This window comes from Podarcis melisellensis (assembly GCF_964234715.1).
Source record: "Podarcis melisellensis genome assembly, chromosome: 6".
NCBI classification, from domain to species: Eukaryota; Metazoa; Chordata; class Lepidosauria; order Squamata; family Lacertidae; genus Podarcis; species Podarcis melisellensis.
In genome coordinates, this window is record NC_138538.1 from 42,796,937 (window position 1) to 42,824,428 (window position 27,492).

At 40.1% G+C, this 27,492-nt stretch overlaps 2 protein-coding genes across 6 annotated transcripts in view; one reads left to right on the forward strand and one right to left on the reverse strand.

Annotated features, from left to right (window-relative positions):
• Positions 1-15,645, forward strand: part of USP49 (ubiquitin specific peptidase 49) — a 45,210-nt gene extending 29,565 nt beyond the window's left edge. For 2 of the 5 annotated variants that reach the window (XM_081915935.1, XM_081915934.1), the window contains exons 2-7: positions 2,638-2,780; positions 6,880-8,290; positions 9,787-9,991; positions 12,302-12,410; positions 14,006-14,211; positions 15,070-15,645. In XM_081915935.1, coding sequence (XP_081772061.1) covers positions 6,908-8,290; positions 9,787-9,991; positions 12,302-12,410; positions 14,006-14,211; positions 15,070-15,260 — 2,094 coding nt within the window. In that variant the 5' untranslated portion in view covers positions 2,638-2,780; positions 6,880-6,907 and the 3' untranslated portion in view covers positions 15,261-15,645. Of the gene's footprint in view, positions 1-2,637; positions 2,781-4,457; positions 4,637-6,879; positions 8,291-9,786; positions 9,992-12,301; positions 12,411-14,005; positions 14,212-15,069 lie in introns of all 5 variants that reach the window. The other 3 variants (XM_081915937.1, XM_081915936.1, XM_081915938.1) reach the window with 3 other exon arrangements.
• Positions 15,646-22,895: 7,250 nt separating this feature from the next.
• Positions 22,896-26,916, reverse strand: TOMM6 (translocase of outer mitochondrial membrane 6). The gene is made up of 3 exons (XM_081915941.1): positions 26,699-26,916; positions 25,550-25,654; positions 22,896-23,256 (listed from the first exon to the last, which is right to left on the reverse strand). The coding sequence occupies exons 1-2, from the start codon at positions 26,818-26,820 to the stop codon at positions 25,558-25,560; spliced, it is 219 nt and encodes a 72-aa protein (XP_081772067.1). The 5' UTR covers positions 26,821-26,916; the 3' UTR covers positions 22,896-23,256; positions 25,550-25,557.
• Positions 26,917-27,492: the final 576 nt, after the last annotated feature.

Sequence of the window (27,492 nt, forward strand, 5' to 3'; positions counted from 1 at the left end):
GGTCAGATGTGGTGATGGGGACTTTTGATGAGGAGACAGCTACAGGACTCACTCAATTTATTCCATCTGTTGAACAAGTCTGTTCAGATAGATTGCTCCCCTGCTCCCATTTCCTTATGTTTTGGGGTGAGAGAATGGGATTTCAAGCTGTAATGTGCCTGGTCATCATTATAATAATGCAAGCCTATATGGTGCAGCATCTGGAATATTAGCCTTGGACCCATGGGTGTAGCCAAGATTTATGTTGGGGGGGGGGCAGAACCTCAGTTAAGTATTTTTATTTATTTACTTGATTTAGGGGGCACAGCCCCCCCCCCTGGTTTCCCTTGGCTGCACCCATGCTTGGACCTTGCCTCAGATCCCTCCTGTGCTACTAGCCTTCCTATGTTTTACTGGGGAGTTCTTAATTTGCTATAAGCAAATTAGACACTCTCAGTCTAACCTACCTAACATGGCTGTTGAGAAGCTAAAGAGATTCACTCTGAGCTCCTTGGAAAAAGGACACAATATAAAGTAATAAGCTGAGATATCTTGTATCGTTGCAGAAAAAGTAAAACTGAGTGGGGAAGGATACACATCTGTTTTTAATTCACCTCTCTTATCAATTAATAGTTCTTTTTGATGCTCTTCCCTCCAATCAATAATACTAAACCTTTCTGTTAACAGTTCACAGATTTTGTATTTGCACTGTTTACAGGTTAACTACAGTACTTTACCACATGCTCTTGGGATTCTTAATGAGTTAAACAACAGTGCATACAGGGGATGTCTGTTGTTTTAGATCCATCCCTGTGAAATACTTTTTTTTAAAAAAACTGGTTCCTGGTCTGTGTGAGGATTAAAAAATACTAGTGATTTACATGCATAGTCAAATAATGGTGTAGTTTCATACCACTGTTGACACTATGATGGTTACAACTCTGTGCATATGAACCTTTTGGAAAGTGATTTTAATAAAAACTGCCTCAAACCTCCATGTACAGTAAATCATGTGGCTCATACCACATGTTTATTGATGCCTTACAGTTACTGTAGTTTATACAATATTTCTTGTGAATGATTTTTCTTTTAGAACTAGATTTTTTGTGGTTAATCTCAATATTGTTTGTACTATGTTGCTTAAAAGCCAGGCTTACTCTGCTGTAGGTTTTGGGATTGTTTGTATAGTGCCATCAATATATCTGAAACGTGACATAGCAAAATAAGTGAAACAAAACAGGTCCCTGTTGTGAGGAGCTTGCAATCCAGATGTTAACAGTGGGGAATAGAAGAAGGTGTGTGTTGGGAGAGGGGGATGACTTCAAGGTAGTTGTAAGGTATGTGTTTGCATGTGCCTAGATTTTGTTTCAGCTTGGAATGATAACTAAAGAGTTAAGTTAATGGACTGAATTTAGTTGGTTGACTTATTCCTAGTTCTCTAGTTCACAGCAAGTTCTTACCACATTTATCTTAGGTCTGCTTATCTTCACCTCTTGCATGTCTCAGGTTTCTGTTGAATAAATTTCCACTCATGACGAAATAAGACACTTCTCCTTGTCTTAGATAATCTTAGTGGGGAGTTCCTTATTGTACTCCCTTCTGCCTCTTCCACCCCACCCCCTTTCTTGCCCCCAAATCCCATGTGACTCCTTTGTTGTTTGCTAAAATTCACAGAAAGTTCTCCAGATTGGCACCCCTGGCCAACCCCATCTCAGCATACCTATTGAAATCTCCTTAGTGGGAGGCCAAAGACATGCAAATAGAGAGATCCCCATGGGGCTAGATGTCAGAGGATAAATTGGATTGCTTCTAAGGACAAAAGGATCCTCCAGGAAAAGCTAGCCTGCCCTGGTTGTGAGCACAGAACAGTGTGAGGAATGATTTACTGTGTACCCACAGATGTTTTTGGTGTGTGAGGAATCTTTTTATCAGCAAGTAGTCGGACACGACTAAACGACTAAACAACAACAACACTGTAGTATCATAAGCATCACTGTAAGGTTGTGTCTTGTGTAGGGATGATGAAACTATGCATTCTGTCCATATTGTTAATGTGCTGCATTCAGACTTTTGCTGCATCCAGACAAGTTAGTTTTCCCTTGTAAATTGCCCTCCTTAAACTCAATATTTGTTCCTCTTGTTAACTAGGTTTTTTGTCTCTGTTTGGAGTAGGGGGAGGCACTTAATCCATATTATATTTGCATTGTACATGCACAGATAGATATGTTCTAAAATCCTGTGTGAATCAGAGTTGAATGGATGGTAGAATTTCCCTACAAAAAGCTGTTTTCTCGGCCAGCCAAATCAAAGTGAACCAATATGTGTGTATTTTTAGCTGGCCTTTCCTTTTTAGATTTTGCTTTGCAAATATGTAGGTAGTTGATTAGTAGTAATAGACTGAATCAACTGTATATGAGTAGCAGACTTCTATAAAGCTAAAGCTCTGAAACAAAGGAAATCCAGAGTGCCTTTTTCCTTTTGACATTTCTTCATCAATGGCTGTGCTATAATTGTGCCATCTAGTTAGTTTTTTGTCCATCATTAAAAATATATTCTCTGCAGTAGGTCTTCCACTAGAGGAATGATTCATGTTCTAAAGCTGCACAGCCTATTTCTTGTTTATATATGTTTCACAGGAATACTGTACTTTCTCTTTAGGGCTATAACACTGCATTGCCTGTTTCTGATGAAGATCTAAGTTATAACTAAATTCCTGAAGAACAGTTGAAGTTCCTATTGACTGCAATGGGGATGTTCCAGCCTCTGATCGTTGAGTTGCGGGAATATTTAAATATGAATCGGTGAGTATTGTATTCTGTTTTAAACTTGTTTTTATGTCTGGCCTGTATTTTTTCTCTTTCGCATGCGTGCATGTACGCATGCTGTAATTCAGCAAATTGAGCAAACAAGAGTGCTTGTTGTATCAGCACCTGCGGAGGAAAGAAACCCATGTGCTTATGACCTGGAGCTAATACAGTGGTACCTCTGGATACGAACGGGATCCGTTCTGGAGCCCCGTTCGCATCCTGAAGTAAACATAACACACGACTGCGCGTGTGCACGGGTTGTGTTTTGCCGCTTCCGCGTGACGTCATTTTGAGCGTCTGCGCATGCGCGAGTGGCGAAACCCAGAAGTAACACGCTGCGTTACTTACAGGTCACCGCGGAGTGTAACCCGAAAATACTTAACCTGAAGCTACTTCAACCCGAGGTATGACTGTATACCCTCTGTGTATGTGGGGCTCCTTTTATTGTGGCCATTTTCTTGTATTCCTGCTATTACTGAAGAGTATTAAAGGAATAATGAACCCCATGGTTTTAGACAAGTCTGCAAAGTGAATTGCATAAGGTACCACTTTCTATTGTGAGCACACGTGCTGAACCCCTCTTTTCCTTGGCCTTTGTCCCACCCCCAGCCGGCCGTCCATTGTCCTCCTAGGCTGGGGGCGGGACGATGGCCACCCTGACCCAGGTGGGAGGCACCAGACCAGGTAAACCTGCTCGGTGTCGCAAACCCTGCCCACCTGTTGGGAAGGGAGGGCAGAAATTGTTTTGTAGGAGGATTTTGCTTAACACCTTTGTTTAATAGGATAAAAAGTTTAAAATCTGCTAGCAAGTATCTAAGTAAACTTTTTGCTATTGCCATTTTAAAAGAAGAAACTAAGATTATCAGCACTTTTCCATTAATGCTGCAGGTACAAGCATAGTTTAATGACAGTGTAACTTTGTTTTATGTAAGAACTCAGTAGCTTCCATTTATACTGTAAGTTAAAAGGCCAACTTTCTGCTTACAAATAGCCCTGACAAAGTTGCTAGACTTTTAAAAGAAATGTTACAAATTAATGCAATACAATACAAGCTTTATCATTTATTTATAAATTCTGCCATAAGTGTACATTGTACATTTATTCTGTGTGTCCTAAAAATGTTGGCAAGACCGTTTTTTTCATTTATTTTATTTATTGGTGTCATGTTTGTCAATGTGAATAGGTATACCAACTCCCCCCCCCCCATAAAAGTGTGTATTTTCCATTATGTTTATTTTGAATTTTTTTGTGTCGCCAAGTATTCTTGGAGCAATTTACAGAATAGAAATAAAACGGATGTAATGGAAACATTAACAAACTGAAGTAGAAGTCAGCAGCTAAAAACTGGCAGCAATAAAGTCATCACTGTTTCACAGTTAGAAACCTGGGACAACTAAAAGATCTCTACCTGGTGCTGAAAAGATAACAAAGTAGGCACAAGGTGAGGATTTCATTAATTGGGCAGCAGAACGAGAAAACCTGCAGCTACGGCTGCCTCATTTGTGATGGCTTCATGTAGATCCATAGTGGGGAACCTCTGCTAATTAAGTCACGGGGCCATATTCCTCAAACCACACCCACTTGTGACATCAGGTGTCGGAAAGGAGAAAAAATGGCTGTAAAGGAATAATTGAGAGCTTTAACATTTGCTTTCAACTTTTCCTTGGCCAGCAGAGCCCACCCCGTCCCGCCTCAGCTGCATCCTGCAGTTCACAATCAGAGCTCCCAAGCATAGTTGATCTCTGCCGAAATGGAGCATTGCAGGCGTGCTGACCAGCTGATTGGCACTGACTGCAACACCTACGGGGACCTGCTTCAGGGATCTTACTTTGCAATTTGCTCGAGTTCAAGTAAGTCTGCAAAGGAACTTTTTTTTCTGCAAAGGGAAGCAATGTACCTGACATCATGGATCCCGCCCACCTATCAAACTGGTCTGCAAGGGTGAGGGATTTCAGGAGCCAGTCCACTGGCCATATCTGTTTCTCCATCCCCAGGGAGGAAGTTAAGAAGCATGGAGGATAGGATGGAACCTTGCGGGATGGCAACAAAACAAAACATATTATTTATTATTTGTTTATTGCATTTATATCCCGCCTTTTTCTCTGAGGAGCTCAAGGTTGCATACAGGGTTCTCCCTCTTCTCATTTAATTCCCATAACAACCCACTGAGGTAGGTTAGGCTGAGAGGCAGGGACTGGCCCAGTTTCACCCAGTGAGCTTCATGTCCAAGTGGGGATTTGAGGCCTGGTCATCATCCGACACCGCAGTGTCATTGGACTGAGCAGAAACCTCTCAGCACCACATTCTTGAATCAGCTAACCAGCTTGCAGCACAACCACTGCAACATGGTACCTGCAAGCACTAATCTAGAGAAGTCCATCCAAGGTCATATTTTGGTTTGTAAGCATGCTTTAAACTTCATTTCCGTGGTTCAGACATCACAGAAAACTGGCTTATGAAGAGAGGGAAGGGGAAGTGTTCATGCACAAGGCTCATTCTCAGTCTGATATAACAGGGGCATATTGGACTGGAACCATGATGTGTGAATCTGGCTTTGGCGTTATTTATAATACTTAGCCCCAAGTCAGATATGTTTTCCCTAGTTTTGTTTTTTAAATATAAAGGTTGCATTTAATTCGGTAATAGATAGAATGCCATGTTTTGGTTTTAAGAGCATTAAATGTAGGTTTAAATATATTTGTTGGTATTATATTCAGTTTTTAAAAAGGTTTTTTAATTTTTAAAAAGAAAAGCATTACTATGTATGAAACATTTGAAAAATCAGATTTAAAATTCTATTTTTAATTAACTCTTGATGTTTATTAACTCTGCCTCAAAGAGAATTCCTGGGCCAATGTTGTTGCATAAGGATGGGTAGGATGCCTCTGCAATTGTCTGTGGCTCACAAGAGGTCTGGTTATACTTGTAAGCCTATTCATTCTGGAGACTTTCAAGGCTAAGTGAGCTTACTATGTAATGTTAATTACAGTTTCTGGAAGAAGTGTTCTATTCTGTTTTCTTCCTATCACGAATGATAGTGGTTCCCTACCGGTTGATGTAGATTCCTGAGAAATTTCAAAACAATGGGAAACAAAAATAAATTTTAAATATTAGTTCAGAATTAAGTTGAAACAAATATGTAGATGTGGACATATTGGCCATGTTTGCATGTAACACTAAGCTAGACCACGGTTTAGCATGAAAGTGCTGCCTCCCAGGGAGGTGACAGCTGCTTTGTTGCTCTACTAGGCCAAGGTTTTTCTTACCTGGGATCATGGTTAAACACTCTGTTTTTTAACCAGAATCTGTAGCAAATGTTTGGTTTTTGCTACAGCTCAGGATTGCTGCAGCTCTATATAATTCATAACTTAGTTTGTTCTTGAAGAGCTAAGCCTTGAAAAATAGCATGATAAAAAGTCTAGTAAAACAGCATAATATGATTTAGTAATATTATTTCTAGTGAATAAATGTTTTCTGTGCAGTAATGTGCCTTTCCTGGGATAGAATTCAGGTTGCGTACAAATGAGACCTTATTTGTTTAACCTTATTTGTATGTAGTGCTAAACTATGGTTTAGCAATATGTGAACAAGTCTTGGGCCTGTGAGCTGACCTGTACATGACTGCTGCCATGAGGAAATTTGGAAGTGCAGCCACACTGGATGAAGAGAGGAGAAAAGGGAGAAGAACACAAGCCCAAGACTTTACTGTGGCTTACCCTTGTAATGCTAAACCATACTTAAGCTTAAGTCAGGCCATTGTGTGTTTAGAGATTGTGCAGTCCAATTTTAATTTTATTTATACAACATACGGCCAAGGAGTAAACCCTACACAAATCTGGAGTCCCTAAGATGGTTGGATGGCGCCTTGTACGTCTCCTTCCAGCAACTCCTGCAGCCAAGCTGGTGCCAAATGTATGGCTCTGCTTTCCTTTGGACCACATCAGCAAGGCCAAGGGGTGGTGATCTTGTTGTCTGGCAGCCCAGGACCTCCATACACACTGCCCAGGCTTTTGGGGTGGTTTTTAAAAAGAATATATGACTGTATTTTTTAATGTGTGCAGTTACTTAAGTAATTTTCTGTCTCCTTTGCAAGGTTAAAGCAGTGGAGCTTTATGTGAGACATGGATAGATGCAAACATGTTGGGCGGCTACGACTTGCCCAGGACCATTCTATTCTGAACCCCCAGAAGTGGCACTGCATGGACTGCAACACCACGGAATCTGTTTGGGCCTGCCTGAAATGCTCCCATGTGGCTTGTGGAAGATATATTGAGGACCATGCACTTAAGCATTTCGAAGAGACCAGGCATCCTTTGGCCATGGAAGTTAACGACCTGTACGTGTTTTGTTACCTTTGCGAAGACTATGTGTTGAACGATAATCCCGAGGGTGACCTGAAATTGCTTAGAAGTTCTCTATCTGCAATTAAAAGCCAGAAGCATGATCCGTCTGCTAAAAGTGGTAGGACGCTACGGTCAATGGCTTTGGGGGAGGATGTTTGCAGTCATCAGAGGGCCCCTCAGGGAAAGCCTCAGATGCTTACAGCTCTCTGGTACAGACGGCAGTCATTGCTAGCAAAAGCACTACGGACCTGGTTTGATAAGAGTTCTAGAGGCCAGCGAAAACTAGAACAAAAGAAACAATTAGAAGAGCTGGAGAGGAAGAAGGAAGTGGCCAGGCAGAGGCGTCAAGAAATGAAGCGGAGATTGCTGGAGGAATTGGCAAACACGCCTCCAAGAAAAAGTGCCCGGCTTTTGTCGCACATCCGCAGAGAGAATCTCATTCCTCGGAAATTCAGAGATATGGAAGCAAGTTCCCCTACCTCAAGACGAGTGCAGAATAGCAAATTCAAACAATTCTATTCCATCCGGCGTAAGCCTCAAATGACTCCTGGTGTGACTGGACTAAAGAATCTAGGAAACACATGCTATATGAACTCAATCCTTCAAGTTTTAAGTCACCTCCAAAAGTTTAGAGAATGTTTCTTGACGCTGGATCTTTGTGAAACTGAAGAACTCTTAGCTAAGACCGTGAATGGAAAGTCTAGAATGTCTGGAAAGCTGGTCAATGGGCCTGCTCCAACCGATTCAGGGAGGAATGATCAACTGGGTTCATATGGCAGGCAGAGCCTGCCAGCTGGCTTAAATGGCGGGTCCTCAATAAGCAAAAGTTTAGAACTTACACAGCCCAAGGAGCCAAGTTCAAAGCACATCTCTCTCTGTCACGAACTGCACACGCTCTTCAGAGTCATGTGGTCTGGGAAGTGGGCCTCGGTCTCTCCTTTTGCCATGCTGCACTCTGTGTGGAGTTTGATTCCAGCGTTTCGAGGTTATGACCAGCAAGATGCTCAGGAATTTCTTTGTGAATTGTTGGACAAAGTGCAGCAGGAGTTGGAATCTGAAGGAACAAAACGCAGGATCCTCATCCCTTTTTCACAGAGGAAGCTCACCAAGCAGGTCCTGAAGGTGGTGAACACCATCTTTCATGGGCAGCTGCTCAGTCAGGTATGCATGTTAGCCAAATTTATATTTATCAAAGCTAGAGACACTTTTTGGTGACAGTATTTATGAATAACCAAATATTAATGCTTGTATCTGGCAAAAGGAGAATTTTTAATATACCGTAAGTGAAATTTGTCATTTTCAGCATATTTTTCTAATGGAACAAAATTATAGTAGTAGTAGTAGTAGTAGTAGTAGTAGTAGTAGTAGTAGGTGGGGGGATTAATTTCCCTTTTCAGCAACTCATGCTGCTAACAGAACAATGTTAGAGTCTTTGCTATAGTTTATACTTACTATTCCAAATATGGCTGGGGAGAGATAGGGTTTGTTTATATAATGGGTGTGGGGTTTTGTTGTTGTTTTTTTTGCAAAGCATGACTGTGGCACTATTTTTTCTGTCCTCCTAGTTAGGTGCTTTTGGCTGCTTCCACTTAGGTTTTGCAAACTACATTGTTAACCCATCAGAATCTTTTGGGAGAATGAGGCAGAGTTTTCTCCTCCACTCACACTTTTGTTTTCATTTTTGCAAAATATCATAATATTATGTTCCTCATTCAGAAGCTCCCAGCTATATAATACTCTAAGTCAGGCATCCCCAACCTTCGGCCCTCCAGATGTTTTGGACTACAATTCCCATCATCCCTGACCACTGGTCCTGTTAGCTGAGGATCATGGGAGTTGTAGGCCAAAACATCTGGAGGGCCACAGGTTGGGGATGCCTGGTCTAAGTAGACATTATAGGTAGTTCTCATGTAACACCATGCTGTGGTGGCTTGACATTACATGAGTGAATCTTGGACATTCAAGATTCCTTTCCTCACAAGCTCTGACCCCATCCCACTTTCTGGATCATCTCATTACATCCAGATTAACAAACTTTGCTTTCATTACAACTGGAAGTCAGGGAGGAAATCAGTGCATATAATGCTATTGGTTTTAGGTATAAATTGGAGCTATGTTGCAGTATGCATCTTTTCACAGGTTTGGTCTAGCAAACTGGGTAAAATACATCATTTCTTCTTGGTGAAGCAATTAACAAAAACAAACCTGTTACCCACTAAACAGCAATATTGGTAACATATAACATAAAATCCTCTTGAGCATACCAGTAAACTGAAGAAATATATTCTGCAACTCATTATAGCGATGAAGAAAAGTAAATAGATATGGGCATTTATCAATAAATCAAGTTAGAGGAATTACTTAAAGGAGTTGAATTTTAGCCATAGATTTCAGTAGGACTGATTTCATTCTTACACTAGAGAGTTGTACAAAGGCAGTATAATCAAACAATAGAAATTATTCTGAAGGTGCCTCTCTGTCCGTATCTGGGAATTTTCAAGCACAACCTCTCTCTTACAGATTGTTACAGACTTACTTAGAGCACAGAATAAACCATATTTTCTTGGCTGCTAAGCCTCACTCACTGGCCTCACAGTGTCTTATGAGACGGTATCTGTATAAATGTATGTCTTAATAAATAAACCTTTTCTTGCTAGGTCACCTGTATAACATGTAACTATAAATCTAATACTGTGGAACCTTTCTGGGATCTTTCCCTGGAATTTCCTGAACGGTATCACTCCATCAACAAAGGGATTGTGCCTGTTAATCAGACGGAGTGCATGCTGACTGAAATGTTGGCCAAATTCACAGAAACAGAAGCTTTGGAAGGAAGGATTTATGCATGTGACCAGTGCAACAGTAAGTGAAAGACGGTTGTGTTACTTACAGATTTAATTTTCCATTGTGCCTGGTGACACTATAACAGGTGCTTCCACAATTCTTGACCTTCCATTCAACAGTTCCGAATACTGTAAAAAGTTGTTAATAATAAATAATGCTTTATAGTGCCATCAGCAATATTGATGTTGAACATCACAGAATGTAAAAGGGCTTAACTGCACTTAAAACTATACTGAAATGTTACTGAAAGTAATGGGAAGAAGTCCTATATTATTATTATTATTATTATTATTATTATTATTATTATTATTATTTGCCAGATTGCTAAAACAAAAAAGTTCTCCTAATCGAATAGGATAGAGACACGGGAATAGGAAGAACCTGTTCTTTTTAGGGTCTTTTATGTTCTGAAAAACAGAAAGGAAAGCTCATTGAGGAAAAGCAGTAATGTCTCCAGAAGAATAACAACTACAGTGATTCCATTATCCAATGCTAATGTTATTCATGTTTATGGTGAAAATGCAGGCAGGCTGGAACTGTGTTGTTTGCTTTTTAAAAGAAACTGATAACAATAAAGCAGGGTTCAACAATTGAAATTAATTATAGAAATTAGGTAAGTCTGCATACCCAATTGATCTGATGAACTTACAGAGCCATTCCATTCTTTCTGTATTGGAGAGAACTGTTCCCTCCCACCCTTCTTGGTGACAGCTTCTGGCACAGGTGACAGGCTTCTGTCTGGTTTAAGGAAGTATCAATTGCAGATTAAAAGTTGCTTGGATTGGTTTTGGCAGAAATTGGGTTGGTTTTTTGTTTTGTTTCAGGATGCTATTAAAAATGGGAATAGAATTTGACAGACTTAGGTAAAGAGTTCTTCACTACAGGAAACGCCATACTTCACTGTCGTAGCCTTCCTCAAGTGTTTAGCTACACACATTTTCATGTGTTCTTTTTTGTGTATTCGTGAAGACAAAGAATGGCCTGTTTTTAACATTGACATGGAGGATTTCTTGCATTTGAAGCTTTGCTTTGAATTTGTCAGTACGATAGTACCTTGGAAACACATTAATACACCCATGCTTGCATATTATCTTCAATTTTATTTGTGGATTGCTGTCCTAGGATTGGGGTACATAACTATAATTTTTTGCCAAGCACACCAAATTCAAGATATGTTATCATTCCTCCTTTGTTTCCTTTTTGATAATTATTCAAAGTTGCCATGACGTCTCAAAAATAGTGTGTATTGAGGTTGCAGAGATAAAACCTTGGGATACTATTTGAGATAATTAATAAGGGAACTATGACTTTTATAATAGGATATAAATCATAAATAATCAAGGAGAAACTATAGATGTCAGCCATAATGTATAGCAGGAAATTTGTTTTTATTCAGACTTTCTATATCAAAATAGGTTCAGGTGAGTATTTGTCATTTATTTTTAAATAGGTTTTCTAGGGATTGGTATTACAGTAGAGTGGGCAGCTGTGGAAAATACTTTGATGACATATGTTTATTCTTGAGATATAAACAAAAGAGTCTTCTGGCATCTTAAAAGACTTAAGTGTAGTTTTGGAAGTAATACTTCCAGTCCTCCAAACCATTGTTTCTATGATTAGTCCTGCGTTTGCACATACTCCTCCTCTTACACACTCATCTGAATGAGTAATTTCCTGCTTTAATCAAACCATGGTTTGCTGTTTGCATCTGAAACGACAATGTGCAAAGTGTATTTACATAGTTGTGTTTTTAGAAGCTTTGAATTACTCTGAAATGTTAAAGCGTAGAAATTACTAACCGTTAACCTACTAATCTTCTCAGAAATTGTTCTGGTGCTATGTAATGTGTGTGTATGTTTTAGTAGAGTTTACTTTAAAAAACTAGTTTGAGAAAATGTCTTCATCATTCCTAACCTGGTGGCTCCATCAGTCTCTCTCCTCTGCAGACGTTGTCATTAAGCAAGGGAATTTATCCTATAGAACTTCATGGGACTTGGATCTAAGTAAAAGTGCTTACCATTGTGCTGAAAATAATTTTCATATAAGCAGCATGAAACCATAAGCAGATGATTGAAAAATGACTTGCAAGAGGAAATAAAGCATGTTTCAAATTTCCAGCAAATTCATGTGGTTCAAACTTCACATACTGATAGAGTTGCTGAGAGAGACCTGAGGAGAAGTTCCCATAGCATTCACACTTTGCAGCTTTATTGTTAGTTTCCGGCTGCTGAAAGTGGCAAGGTAGAAGACTTGCTGTTGGTAATTTTTTCTTTCAGAGACAGGAAGCTGTAACTTGCCCTCTTTTGTCCTTTCTTAATTATTACGTAGGCAAACGGCGGAAATCTTCTCCCAAACCTCTTATTCTAAGTGAAGCTAAAAAGCAGTTAATGATCTACAGACTACCTCAGGTCCTCCGGCTGCACCTTAAACGATTCAGGTGAATTGGAGGTGGGCGGGGGAATAAAGGATCGCCTTTGTATCTGAAGCAATGGTGTGGATATAATTTTTATATTATTACTGGATGTTTTATTAAATGGAACCCTTACATACCTTTTACTTTTGAAGAGAAATGCAAGAATGTTTCATGTCCCTTTTTGATTCTCTGTCAGAACAGAGCACAGATGAAGCACCCATTTGTAAAAAAGATCCGATGCACACAGTAAGAGGCTCCTTGTTTGTTTTAGAACCATTCTAGCACAATATTATCCACTGTATTGCAATGTGCATTTGTGCCTCTGAATTCACTTCCCTGCTTCTTTCCAAGCGCTATGCTTGAACTCCTGTTGATTGTTCTTCCGATATTGTAAATGGATTCAAGTTATTGCAAGTTGGAATTCTTCCAAGTATTGTAGTCATGAATCTGCAGGGCAGTGAAGAGATTTGTCTTTCAAAGTGGCATTAAAGGCAGCTGATGTCCTCCCGGGAGGGTAGATGTGGGAGGAATTGACTCAGCCTTTTGACTACCATAGGAGCACCAGTGGAGTAAGTTTGAATAGACAGATCTGTGGAAAGAAGTGACAACACAACTGCTGCAGTTCGTGGGTTTGCAGACACAATATGTTATAATGAAAGCATAATCAAAGACGCTTGTGTGTTGTAACTGTAGAACTTCCTCTAACATATCTGATGCTGACATCTGTTAAACAGGTGAAATTGTAACCAAATGAGTAAGTTTATCCTTTCCACCTAAAAATGAGAATTCTGAATCCAATATTAGCTTGTTTTAAATGTCATCACTATTTACTGTTAGTGGGTATCCCATAGCAGGTTGTGATTGTAAATAATTGTACAATTCTGCTGAAATTTATGTTAAAGAGGATCTCTATTTTGGCCACCTCCAGGGCTGAGATTTTTCACAAAGTGTGTTTTGTTCGTTGTATCCATTTTTTGCAGATATTTAAAACCTCAGAACAAGATTCTTTAATTAGACTGATCAGTATAACATGCCTGTCTTTTAGCAGGAAAACCCCTTTTGTAATATTTATGCCTAAGAATGGGAGTTCTTTTATTGGGCCAACTTACATCCACTAAATAGTACTGACTTACCCATCTTACATTTCTAAGAAAGCAAGAAGGCAGAAAATATTCTTCCCAATTTGGAGATGTATTTTTATTTCTAATTGGTAATGTAATTATTTTTGAGTTTACTAAAATGTAATTGCTAATGACCTAGGAAGCTACTTTGAATCACTACTAAGCCTTTACTAAATAATGGTTTATTGATCATCAGTTTCAGAAAAGAATAAAAGTAGTTTGAAAATAAAAGCAGAACAGTTTTCAAAATGTATTGCATGGAATAATATTGTTGAAGAAATATGTTTTACAAAAGCATGTAGAAAGGCCTGTATTTCATATTGTTAAACAGACTATATTAAGTGCAGTAAATTAGGACCATTCAGCTGAAATTTTTCATCAAGTACACTATCCAGAATATCATAATTCTTTGAAATCTTGTTATAGCTTTGCTACAGCTGTCAGCGCCCCTGCCATTTTTTTAAAAAGCCCTTTTGATTGCATGCCTTTGTATTGCAGGTGGTCTGGGCGTAATCACCGTGAGAAGATTGGGGTCCATGTCCTCTTTGACCAGGTATTAAACATGGAACCTTACTGCTGCAGGGACACTCTCTCTTCTCTTGACAAAGAGACCTTTGTCTATGACCTCTCGGCTGTGGTGATGCATCACGGGAAAGGGTTTGGCTCAGGACATTACACGGCATATTGCTACAACACAGAGGGAGGTGCGTGTGCCTTGTTATAGGGAGAATTTTTTTAACTGATTGCATTTTGTAGAATTACCACTTCTTAAAAATGTATTTGTTTCCTGCAATATTATAGCTGTTTCCACAGTATACAGCTCGTAGTATATCTGCTGGTAACACTAGGAATTAAACTGCTTTTCTTCTTGCTTGTAGTCATTCAGAATAGATTATATTGCTTGCTCTTGCTCTAAAAAAGAAAAGTCATATTCTATTTTTCTTTTACTTAATATCCACATTGAATTAAACTATTTTGCTTGCTCAGTGAATTGCTATTTCTCTTGCTCCAAACTATAAGCAGACTTGTTCAGATGATAAATTCACACTGAATGGAGAACATCCACACTTCCTTATTGTCTTGCATCTCCCTTCAAAATGTTAATACAGCATATTTCCCCAGCCATCTGGAGAAAAGCAGAATTACAGTTATCTTTTCTTGAATTTTATCCAGGATAACACTATAAAATGGGGAAGCTTAGATAACATAGCAGTATATTTGGCTGAGACCCAGAAAGCCCCTTCTAGGAGCAGCCATATGTTTGGGATTGCTTGTTGGAATTGTTGACTTGTATTCCTTGAACAGCAGCAGAACCATAGTATGTCAAAAACTGCTTCGGAAAGTCCCCTTGAGTTTCAAAAATGGCTTGCTTTTGAGCACATGGGGCTGCTGTTCAATACAAATGTCCCTTTGGGCACATTACATTGTGGTTCTCTCTGTAGCTTCTGTAGAAGTGCTACAGAAGCTCAAGGGGTCATCTGTCTATGAACCAGTTTTTTTAAAAAATTATTTGTCAGAATAAATCCCTGCCATTAATAAATTGTTTTTCCTCTCCTTTTTAGGGTTTTGGGTCCACTGCAATGACTCCAAACTGAATGTATGTAGTGTGGAGGAGGTATGCAAAACCCAGGCCTACATTCTTTTTTATACTCAAAGAACCGTGCAGGGCAAAGCAAGTATCTCAGAAACACAACTTCAAGCTCAGGTGCCGTCCAAACACAATGATAAAGATAGAAGACTGACACTCCCCTGAAAGGAAACATCAACTGGCTTATTTTTATTTTATTTTTTTAAAAGCCTTTTGGAGTTCACTCATCTTGGCGGGAACAAATACTGCTGCAGGAATTATTTGGATCCACAGTCTGGAAAAGTGGGCCTCCTACTATGTGCAACTGTTCTATGAGATTGTAGCAGAACATCTATTTTTTTTAAGGACAGATGTATTTGTAAAACCCTTCGTCCTCTAAACAAAACAAAGAGTAACAGCCTCCAATGTCTAGGACTATTTATCTTCTTTCAAAGAGAAATCATTATGGCATGGAAAAGTAGGTGCATTCAAATTTCTGTGTACAACCAGGATATAAAGCCATCAAACTGACCATAAATATAACAATTCCTCCAGAAAAAGAATGAATCAACACAGCTGACTTAATCCTTGATCTCTTGATGTGGTGAACTGCTGTTGTTGCACCTCTTGGTGTAAATAACGTAGCCAGTTATTATTATACAGTGTATAATATAGTCACCATCCATCTTTCTAACCCAGCGTAATTTGGGTAGATGGTGTTGTACTGTACTAAAACACATGCTAAGATCTTTTACACTAGGAAAATGTGTTCATCAACCCTTGTTTATTATTTTTGTAATGGGCATTTAATCTTTTGTCCCCTGAAGTAATTCCAGTTTCTTGGAATGAACAAAAGCTGAAATTATACAGAACGCTGAATATGTCACATATTTTGAGTATGTACTAAAAATTAGAGAAACTATTTCCCCCCCCTCTATTTTCCACATCTTCTAATAAGACAAAAACTTAGACTGAATTTACAGTCTACATTTTCCTCTGTAATGATTGCAGTTGTTCTGGGTTGGCCTTGGCTTTTGGGGCTTTCCTTATGTATTGGCTATAACATGATGATCACCATATGAATTGGTCACGCGACTCCACCCAGTTTCACAGTTGAGGATTAGATTTCCAGTACTAATTACTCGTTTTCTTTTTCTTCTGCTGCTATTCGAACATATCAACTCTTGCCCTAAGTGCATAGCAACTTTTCAGATGCAAAGAAGAACGGACAGGGAAGTAGCAGCCATCACACAGATAAAGCAAGAAGAGGCCCTAATAGTGTCCTGAATTTTGTCATATGCCTCCCTTTCGTAGTGTTTTTTGGGGCAATAGGAAGGGTATCCATCCTCATTCTCTTCTCTAACCCCCAGAAAACTAGCTCCAAACTGTGAGTGTTTGTCATCACAGTATGCTTAGTCACATGCACATGACCAACAAGATATAACAATTCATTAGTGTGCTATCCTATGTTGAGTTACCATTAAGAGCTCTTGCCACTGTTTCATCTCTGTAGAAAGGACATACTTGGAAAGCACAGGACTCTGTGTGGCTAAACAAACAACTTGTTGCTTTGGAACTTGGAAATACGATAGCATAAAAACCCCACAATTGTGTATTAACAAAGATATAGATAACTTTTCTTGGGTTTGTAACTAGGCTTTCGGGGCTCTTTTTTGCCATCAGTTGTATCAAGAAATCATACCCCTAACTGCTCATTAGAAATAGGCCAGTTAAATTGTGACAGAAATCAGTGCAGCCTCATTGTAAATCAGGTGAAGTTTGACTCTGATATGGATGGTGAGCTTCACAAAATTTGAGAAATCTAATCCTGCAATTGTAATGATTAAATATCAGTGTTTATCTGCTGCAGGGTTCCTCTGTTAGAGCAGAAAGTCCATTGATAGCCTCCTGATATTAGTAAATGGCAAGTTTACTAAAATGACAGAAATCTAAGCGTTTACCCCTTCTTGCATTGGAAGTAGGGAGAAAGTAGCAGGGGTTTGTTACACACAGCCATGATTTGGGACTGTGCAGCACACACTGATTCCAGTAGACATTGGTCTGCTGTTTGGACTGGTAGTAAAAAGTTCAGGTGTACTGGATCAGCATGTCTGATACTCCAGAAAGTTCTACCGGCAAGCATCCTTAGTAAGAAATTCAGTTAATGAAGCTCAGCTTGTACTCGTTGTCTTGAGAGCAGACACAACAGTGTTTTTAAATATAGAAAGCTGAATCCCTACAAATCATGATGCAGCACTGCAGTAGCAGATGGGGCTGCATTGCTATTCTGGCTTCCAAAGACTGCATTGCTGCCATTTACCACGGGGAGGCAGCAAAACAACAGGGCATGGCAACAGGGCTCCTGTGCACAGTGCTGAGCTCCCCACTGCCTTGCCGCTTCCCCTCCCAGTATGTGGCATCACTGCTGTATTTGGCATCACTGCTGTATTTGGGAGCCAGGAAAGCAATGCAACCCCACCTGCAACACCCACTACTGAATGCAGCTCTGAAACCAGATTTCTCAGTAGTATGGCTGCCAACTGACCACAGCCTAACTGATCATTACTGGCAAATTGATGTGCAGACAATAGATGTGGAGCTTTTCACAGCATGAAGATAAACACTATCACCTACTGTTGCCTCCACATCAAGCTGCTGTTAAAGGTATAGCTAGAGTTTGATGGCGGAGCTGGCAAGCCTACTGTTAATACTCATCTTTTGACTGGGTATTTCAAACATCTTTTAAGTTTTTGAGTAGGTGCAGCTGATGCCTAAATTAGATGCATAGTGTAGTTGGGAGGGTTGTATGGGTACCATGAATGCTTTGTGTTTCCTAAGCAGATTTGGACAGTACTTGCCTCTCATGTGATTAATGGGGTGGCACGAGATGTGGAAATGAGTGCAATTGAAAGTTACCTGGATAGGGAAAGAAGGAACTGTGCTTTTGAATTGTGCTTGCTGTTTCCAACACTGTGAGGTTTCTGTAATAATTAGCTTTTATTTGGAAGCGATAGCGTATAGCATTTTTTATGCTGTTTCTTTTATATCTGTCCACCGCTAGCAGTGCTCTTGCTATGCTGTACACTGTTTTAAAGTGTCCTGGTTGACAGAAAATGTGATAACAATTGGCATTCTTGATAGTTCCATATCTTACCATTACAAAGAAGCCTAACAGAATAACCAATCAGTTAACCTTCCCGTGTTAATTTTCCTAGCATTCAGCTCCTTTGTTGCATATGTGTTAAACCCTGAAAAACATTTAGCACTGAAAGGTGCTTCACTTCTCCCAAGAGCCACCGTGTACTTGTAGGATATGACCAAAAGCACATCCACATTTGCTAACCCATGGAAATCATTCAATTTACTTTAACATTTATGCTCCTAAACATGCCCGTTAGGAAGCAAGCCCATTTAACTCAGTGAGCAGTGAGACTTATTTCTGAGTAAACATGTTTAGGATCCGGCTATAAGAGTATACATACAGGAATAAGTTGGGTATAACAAGTGTTCCCGTTATCAACAGAGCAAAACTAGTTGTGTGTCTATAGCTAAAACTAGCTACAAAAAAAAATTAAGAATAATGGAGCAATTCAGTACATCAAGTTTTGAAAATTAGTCTTTATTAGGCTAGCTAAGGGTTTTATTAGCTTGATGTAAGATTTCTGGGTCTTAGAAGTCTGTGGAAGGGCAAGCAGGCAGTGATCTGAACTAAAACGCTTTGAAATAGGAACTAATGGTCTTCATCAAATTTGGACCACTTGAATTACTGCCCACTTCCTCTCACTGAAGGCAGATTTAGACATTGCCCTTGACAAAAATGGTGTCCCCAGGTCAAATATTCCCCCTATCACTACATTTCGGCACACAACCTATGGTGTGACAGCACAGTTTCCTTGGCCCAGCAATGGGGGGACGGGGACGTACAATGATGTCATGAGGATGGGTGTGCCTAAATGTTACTGAGGGGTATGGGAGAATACTCCACAAGGGATTGCTATTTTCAGTGACAGGTCCATATTAAGTATAAGAATGGGTTCCCCCTTGTATCTCTGCAACCCCAAAATAAAGGCAGAGGAGGACAGAGGCCGATTTATTCACTTGTTCCTTCATATTTTAAATATAAAATTTCAACCAACTAACTTGTTCTTTAAATTTGTGCAGAAAGGGGAAATATTAATGGAATCCTTTTATATCAGAAGTTTCCTACAGGCACTGGGGAAATAGTCCTAACATTACAAAGCGAACAAGTTGAAGAGCATCCTAGCAAACGACTCACTATTATACTGCAAAGTTGAACTGTGCAGATGCTTATTTTTATTTGCTTTTGAACTATAGAGGTGATATCCAGTGGCAAGTCATCCTTGGAGCAGTGGGTCTTCTCCAGGTATGACAAGCATTAGATATTGCCCTAGGTGTGTGCGTGCACTTCAGGGAAACTATAACATGCCTATCAGTTAAACCTTACAAAAAAATTGGTGTTAAATGTGTCCTATGGACTCACAAGGAGAACTTTAAAAACATACATGTTGTCTCTTTCTGATTGTAAAGATCCATTTTACTAATATGCTTTGTGTGCCAGGTATGTGTGATAGGAGAAAATGAGTTTTGAATGTCAGCAAATTATCCCCAACACAAACTGCAGCCACATTTAAACAGTATTGCTGACTGAAAATTTGTATGAATGGGGTGAAAGTTGTGGGATTAGTTTTGCCTACCGATAAAGCTTTGTGAACAATTTTTTTAAGATAAAAAATTGGTGCCTTGTATCTAATTACATTTTGCATGGGACACAAGTTTAATTTTCTCCCCCTCCCAAATTTGTGTCTTTACAATACTTTAGTAGTATTGGCTTTTTTACATTTCATATCTGTATGTGAATGGGAAAAATGGTTCCTACCAGCAACTTGATGTATTTTACTGTATGTGTCTAAAGACTGTATTTCTAATAATGCAAATGATTTGCTCAAAAGTAGATCATAATTTTGGTTTTTGTGTTAAATCTTTGTCAGTAAAAAGTTTTTTCAAATTAGGATTATTCCTCTTGAAGCAAGTACGTCATAATTTTGGTGTGAAAGGTTAAGAATGCCTGGAGCAATCTGTTGACAAAGCAGTTTGGAAAAGGCTATGAAATTGCTGACTGGTGCCTTGCAAAGACATCCGTTCTCTTCTACCATGGTACTGCTTCTTTCCATTTCCAGTTCCTGGGAGGACAAACAGTCCTATCTTTATACAGATAGTATATGATACGTATGAGTGCTTGAAGCTAAACATCTATATGTAAAGGTGCTTAATAGAATCCAGTGAACATTGTTTCATGATATCATGCCTAGCATCTAGTTTAACTAGCAATATCCGTTATCCTTAAATACAGCACCTCAAGTAAGATAAAGGCATATGGTCACTGCTGCATTGTCAAGCACATCTTCAATCAGTCTAAGTCTGACAAGACTACTTGCAGTGCAGAATGCATTGGAACTATGTAGGTGTAAGCATAACCGTGGCCTCCAAATTCAGTTCAGGTCATGTGGATGTCAGAAAAGGAGAAATGCTAAACATAGCAATGATGATACTGTACATTGGATTGCAGAAAAATTATGCTTTCTTTTCATAGAAAATATTGGCTGTATGCAAGTAGCATCAACTGAAATTAAAATCAAACTAGGATTGCCATGTTTTAAGTGCACTGATATAGAGTGGAAGTAGCCTCACCTTCCCATTTCACACACACACACACACACACACACACACACACACACACACTCTCCTTGTATCCATCCTCCCACTGCCTATATAGTTAGGTGTCCTGTTCGCTACTGCACAAAACAGGTGTGAAAGCCTCAGCTTTCAATGTACAATTCTCATCTTTATGGTTGCAACCAAGCACCTTTGTGTGTCTTTCAGCTTCTATTTTCTTTTGACTTCATTCAGTCCAAAATAACTAATACTCCAAACCATGTCTATGAAACAAGACTTAGGGAAAAAATTGTGCTTAGAACTAAACACAGAGCTTGTTAGCTGTTCAAGGAAAGCACCATCTTGTAATCAAACTTGCAAAACTTAACATGAAAAGGCTTTTAGATCCCATTGACAGTTTCTGATATCATAGATGTGTGATGTAATGTATGGTGTATCATGTCCACTGGGGGAAAGGGACTTGGCAGCCTTAGCAGCAGAGGGCATGTGAGCTGGAGATCAGCATTGTGCAGGCACACAGCACTGAGCTAGTAGCCTCCACCACCCACTGGTAAGGGCATCTGGTCCCATTTCCCATCAGTCAGTACTGTCAGCCTCTTATTTAACCACCAGTGGCAGAGATGGTCCTGACCAGAAGCATGGTTGACTATAGCATATTTGGCAAAGAAATTTTATGTTACCGCATCGCATAATTTTAGGCGTTTTTGCTTGGTCCAGCTTTCAAAGGCAAAAGTAGATTACTATAACTAAATCTTGAATTAAAAGAAACTCTGCTACGCTTTAGTTCACTTATAACAAGTGCAGTGCACAATGGGCACTGGTTGCACCTCAAAATGTAAACTGAATCACATGTACAAGTTCCACTGAAGATGAGTGTGTAAGTCTAGCCAGAAAACGAGAACAAATTTCTGCCACTACTTTTAAAAATGGTCACCACAAAACGTTTTTAAAACAAGTGTTCTGAAAATTCTTAGATTAGATTTCAGAATTTTAACATGCACAAAATCAGATCTCTGAAATAGCACCTTACAGTAGTATAATCTCTACTTCACAAAGGTTCTTTACATAGGTACTTAAATTTGCCGCAGCTCCCCAAAGCCATACACTTCTGATTACATTATTTTAGCAGTAATTTAAGGTATAGTAAAAAAAGTCTATACAGTTTTGTCTTAATGCAGATTTATGGCTACTAGTATTTTGCAGGGGAGCTTTAAGGCAATGCTGACTGCAGTTATACTTGTAGCTACTGATTGTTTGGTGTTGATCACGTAGCTGCACTCAGGCAATGGTTAAGACTGCCTCAGCTCCAAAGGGGTTGGAGGTAGGTAGTGATGGAGGACAGATCGATATATGAGCAACTGATTTTACCCACTCACTGCATAAATGTTACTGAAACACAGCTACTCATCTTTTACATTTTGTATTGAACTGGGTTTAATAGTTTATAAATAAAAAGGATCAAGAGGTGTGTTATAAACAGGTACAAACCTGTAAGTTGGAATTTTTGCTAAATATACTGAATAATATGTTCTTTCTACTCAAGAATATGTGTCATAGGACTTGGGCAGACACCATCCCCACAGGGCCAATGGTTTCATTCCCCCTTGGTGGCAACTGAAGTCTCATTATCTCCATTTGGGAAGGAGGAATGGGTGGCTCTAATGAACAAACACAAATCTATTGTTAAAGGGAACTTTAAAGAGACACATTGTAATGATGATGACGTTCTTCTAAAAGACCAACAGCGTTCCAGCCCATATGATTAAAAAAAAAAATAACAAGTCGTTTCCCGTAACCTCAGAGGCATTATAGAGCAGTCCAAGACACCAAGATGCTATGCAACACCAAACAGTTCCTTTTCCACATACAATAGACCATCATAATAACAATACCACGCAACTCTTTATGCTGGCTGAAAATTGTTCATAAGTAAAGGGTCACCTAGGCCTTTAAAAAATGTATTTTCCCTTTGAATAGTTAACATGTCCTACTTAAAAACACAGGACTGGGGCTTGTTACTTCTTTAAGTGTGAAATATGAATCATGTTTTTATGATTTTTGTAAATCTTTACTCTTTTTACCTTGTTTTTGTAAGCTGAAATTTCCTATTAAAATGAAAAAGTCCAATGCATTGGCATGTCTTTATTTCACACTTCAGAATCTGTTAAACTCTTGGTACATAAGTTGATTCCATCTGCAAAAGAACTTATATTTTCTGGCAAAAATAGAACAGAAGGTACTACATTAATTGGACTCAATAGTGCTCCCAAGCAAGTGAAGTGAACATGATAAAAAGAAATGTACAGGTAAATTGTTGCCTCGGTGTTTTCTCTAGTCCTTCACTCACGATGCTGATGCCTCCAATTGCTTCAATAGAAGCTGCATTGCAGATAACATCCCATGTAAATCAACGCAGTGATGAATCAATTCATTTGGTCATAAAGCAAGAGGGAAACTCAGACTTCACGCAGATCTACTTCATTCATCTCTGTAAGGGAAAGTTGGAGGTCTAAGATGATAGGCTACTACACAAGTGAACAACATAGCTTTTCCAATAAGTGGACAGGGCCCCATAAACTATTAATACCTTGTGCAACACAGCTGTCATTTCAAACTAGCTTTGTGGCAGAGGGAACATAAAACAAATCTGAAGAGTGATACCGGTCTAAAGCATACTGAAAATAGATAGGCCTATCAAATCAAGGGACTTAAGTTCATTTATTTCAATAGGTCTATTCTCACTGTGATTATTACCCTCTGTATCCAAAGGCAACATAAACACCCAAATTTGCTTTAACAATTCCATATCAAATCACAACATGCTAAGTTTGAACTGGAACTGTATGGGTAAAAAAAATGAAAACTCTGTGCACTTGGTCTTTCAAGAAATCACACCTTGCAGGGAAATTTGGCAGATACAGCTCAAGTCCACTTATTTTAAGGAAAGATGCAACATAGTTTGATGTACATTGTAATAAAAAAGTTGATACAGAAGTTATCCAAATACTAACAATAATTTACAAACACAAAACCTCAGGAAGTATTTAATATATTTCCCCTCAAACTCAGGCAGGTGAAACATAAAATAAAACAAAGCTTAGAGAAATATAAACAGAGTTTTCATAGTTCAACCTAAGGTGCAACAAGTTTTCAGAATAGTTTGGGAACTGCTAATTTATGTAACAGAAGTCTAAACATATTCAACAGTTTCAGCCATCCAGCTCTTGGCTACAAAATTATCTGATAGAAATTTCTTTCAATTTATTCTCCTTGCTTGAAAATGACTGACTATAAAGGTAACTAAAAATATCACGCTTTGAATTGTTTAAAGCAAATTACACAGGGAACCCTATGTCATATTAACTCTATCGAAATACAAACATTTGTGGAAATGTCCATGAAGTTTGGAATGCTTAAAATAATAGCAATCACAAGTTTCAAGACTATGAAAGTTCTAGATCAGGCATAGGCAAACTCCAGCCCTCCAGATGTTTGGGACTACAATTCCCATCATCCCTGACCACTGGTCCTGTTACCTAGGGATGATGGGAATTGTAGCCCCAAACATCTGGAGGGCCAGAGTTTGCCTATGCCTGTTCTAGATCTTTTCTGGGGGTAATATTACATTCTAGAGTGGGGGACCTCCACCCTGTGTGTTGAGCTTGGCCCACCAGTACATTTTGTGCACGCCCCACCCACACGCCCTACCCTTGATGACAATTGGGTAAAGGTGGCTTTCCCAAAGCCACTTTGTGAAGCTCCCAAAGGGCTTGACAAACTGCTGGTTGTCCAGAGCCTTTGAAGCAATGCACAAAGTGGGGACCCAATTTGAAGAAGGAGAGCTCTCCCTACACATCAGCCAATGCAAAGGGAGAGCAATCCTGCTGAGTATGGGCCTGTCAGACAACTCCTTACGGGAAGCTCTTGGGTATGCCCAACCTCAACAAGAAGCAAGATCACCCCCTCCCCCATCAGGAGAGGAGCTGATTCTGCTGATCACTGGGCCTAAGAGAGCAATCAGGCACTCTGAAGCAGTTTCTGCCACCTTTTTAAATATCACCCCAGGGTGCTGCAAGAGTGCTCAGCTCTTGCTCTCGCACTCAGTCCCCACAATCCCATCCGAGTACAGGAGAGTAGGGACTGACTTAAAAGAGGAGGAGAAAATCCCTGTAAAGAGCGCTCAGCCACCCCCACCCCCAATCATGCTCAGATGGGATCACAGGGAGTGCAAGTGATTTTGATGTGGGAGAGGCAACCCACCTGACAATCATGTGGCATGGCCTGCCTGTCCACCTGTCAAAGCTGGTCCATAGGGTGGAGCCAAAAAGGCTCCTCAACCCTGTTCTAGAACAGGAATGTGATTTTTGGATAAAGAAGTTGACATGACAGTTTCCTGTAGCTCTTTCCATTTTGATGTTTTTCAACTTTCAGTAGCAAGTTCTCACTCCAACTTTAGATTAGGACAGACATAGGTAAACTCAGCCCTCCGGATGTTTTGGGACTACAACTCCCATGATCCCTAGCTAGCAGGACCAGTGTTCAGGGATGATGGGAATTGTAGTCCCAAAACATCTGGAGGGCCGAGTTTGCCTATGCCTGTATTAGGAAAATATTTTCCTTTCATCCAGAATGAAAGGGTGACCCTCATGAGGCCTGAGTTTGCACAGAAAAGCAGGGTCCTATTTATTCAACCCTTCACTTAACTATTGATCTGATTGCGATGAGACAAATTAAAGAGGATATATACAATCTGCACGATTTCCACAATCCTGGCTACTCACCGTTTCTGCTATGCAGGAGGCTGTGGTGCCATCAAATCGATGTCTGTTAAGTTTCTAGCTACCCAAACTCCCACTGCAAAGAGACCCAGGTTAACTATGAGGTTCCTGAAACAAATACAGAGTAGGGTTAAGAGTGTGAAAACTGGTAGCTAATATCAAAATTTATGCACAATTCTGGTGGATTTCTGGCCTAGAGACGCTAATACCAGATATGAATATATGTGACATTCTTACTGCAATCATTTCACTGAACTCGGTGGGACTGACATCTGACAAAACATCAACAGAACTGCACTTTATTTAGCAGCATGAAGGGCCAGCCATGTTACTAACAGAACGTCCTATTCAAAACTGCCTGCCTTAACCAAAGTGCAGTAGAAGTGCTTCCTCACTACACAAGTTTCTCTGGAGGTGAGGATGCATTTAGCTAGTGTAATCCAGAACTCAGGGTTGAGTTTTCCTATGGGTACTACATACTAATATTTCTCAAGCTAAATTGCTTCAATTATGCTCAGAATGGATTCAAAACTCGCAGAGCCAGAGGACATAAAAAGTGCTGTCTGAGAAAAATTGCAAATGCAATTTCTGGAAAAATGAGGATAAGCAGAAGGGCAAGGGATCCTGGGAGTAGATTTAGTATGGGCAGAGAACCTAAAGAGATGTTTTGGCTTTTTGTTTAATGCTCGTTTGTTCCTTAGTTCCTGTTTATTGGGGGAAGCCTTTTCAACACTGAAAATGCTATGTTTTTTAAGGGTGCGAAGGGGGTGATGTTATTCCACTTTATTTTGCAAAAAAAAAAAATTGTTGTTTTAAAAAAATTAAAAGCCCTGAAAAGACGAAGCTGTGAAACAGAAAACGAAATGTGTTGAGGCGAGTCGGAACCCTTCAGACACACCTAATCTGTTTTTTACTTGGCCAGCTACAGGACCCCTCACGAGGCCCTTTTAAAACCGTGAACGTCAAGCCGCGCATTAACTTTGGAGTGACCTGTACATCCGTACAGTACGCGAGGCCCCCCGTGCTTCACGGCAGGCCAAGCGAGACACCGCACAGCCCGGGGCGGCTCTCCCTGCTCCGGCTGCCTCCTCCCTCCCCGACCCACCGCCCTGGAAGGAGTCTAAAGCTCCTTCGTATCAATACTCCTCCCACCTGCGAAAGTCACTGCGGTCTGTGGCGAAGCGGTAGGCGCCCCGGATCCAGCCCCGCAGCCCCTCGGGCGTCACCGCGCTGGAACTGCTTCCGCCGCCCGCTGCTTGCCCACCCGGCGCCATCGTCGCTGCTTCGGAACCTCCTCAGCGACGCACGAGGGCTCTTCTCCAGCCCAGGAACATCCAACCTCGGCTGGCGCTGACGTAATGCATCACTTCCTGCGCGACCGCTTGCGACTCTGACCATAGAGCCGTGATAGGACTGCGTCTCCTTTAAGCCCCGGCTAGGCAGGACGTCATAGCCAAGAATGATGGGAGTTGTAGTCCGGAAACGTCTCGAGAGGAACAGCTTTGGGAAAGCGGCTCAGTGGCAACCGAACTGCCGAGAGAAGCGCCGGACTCCGGAAACCGAGAAGACAAACTCACTGAATTATCAAATTAACGGGCAGCCCTGTGTCAGTTTGTCGTAGCAAAAGAAAGAAGTGGCTTGTGACGGCACCCATCATAAAGTCCCTTGGACTTCAGTCCACTTCCACCTTCTGATGAAGCGGAGCGTGTTCCAACGAAATCTCTTGGGAATCATAGACTCGTAGAGTTGGGAACCCTAGGGTCATCTAGTCCAACCCCATGTAATGTAGGAATCTCAAGATTGCAGTACCAAATCCAATTTGAAACCATAGCAGGCACTGCTTAGCTTTGCAAATGTGCTAGCAGTTTTACTACCGCGCTAGGACTAGGAGAGCATTATAAAGTTGTTCACCTTTATTAGACAAACTAAGACAACCATGGCAGAAA

Coding starts and splice junctions, on each gene's coding strand:
- TOMM6 (XM_081915941.1), bottom strand. CDS start 26,820: ATGGCGCCGGGTGGGCAAGCAGCGGGCGGCGGAAGCAGTTCCAGCGCG. Junction 25,655..26,698: donor GACCGCAGTGACTTTCGCAG/GTGGGAGGAGTA, acceptor TATTTGTTTCAG/GAACCTCATAGTTAACCTGG.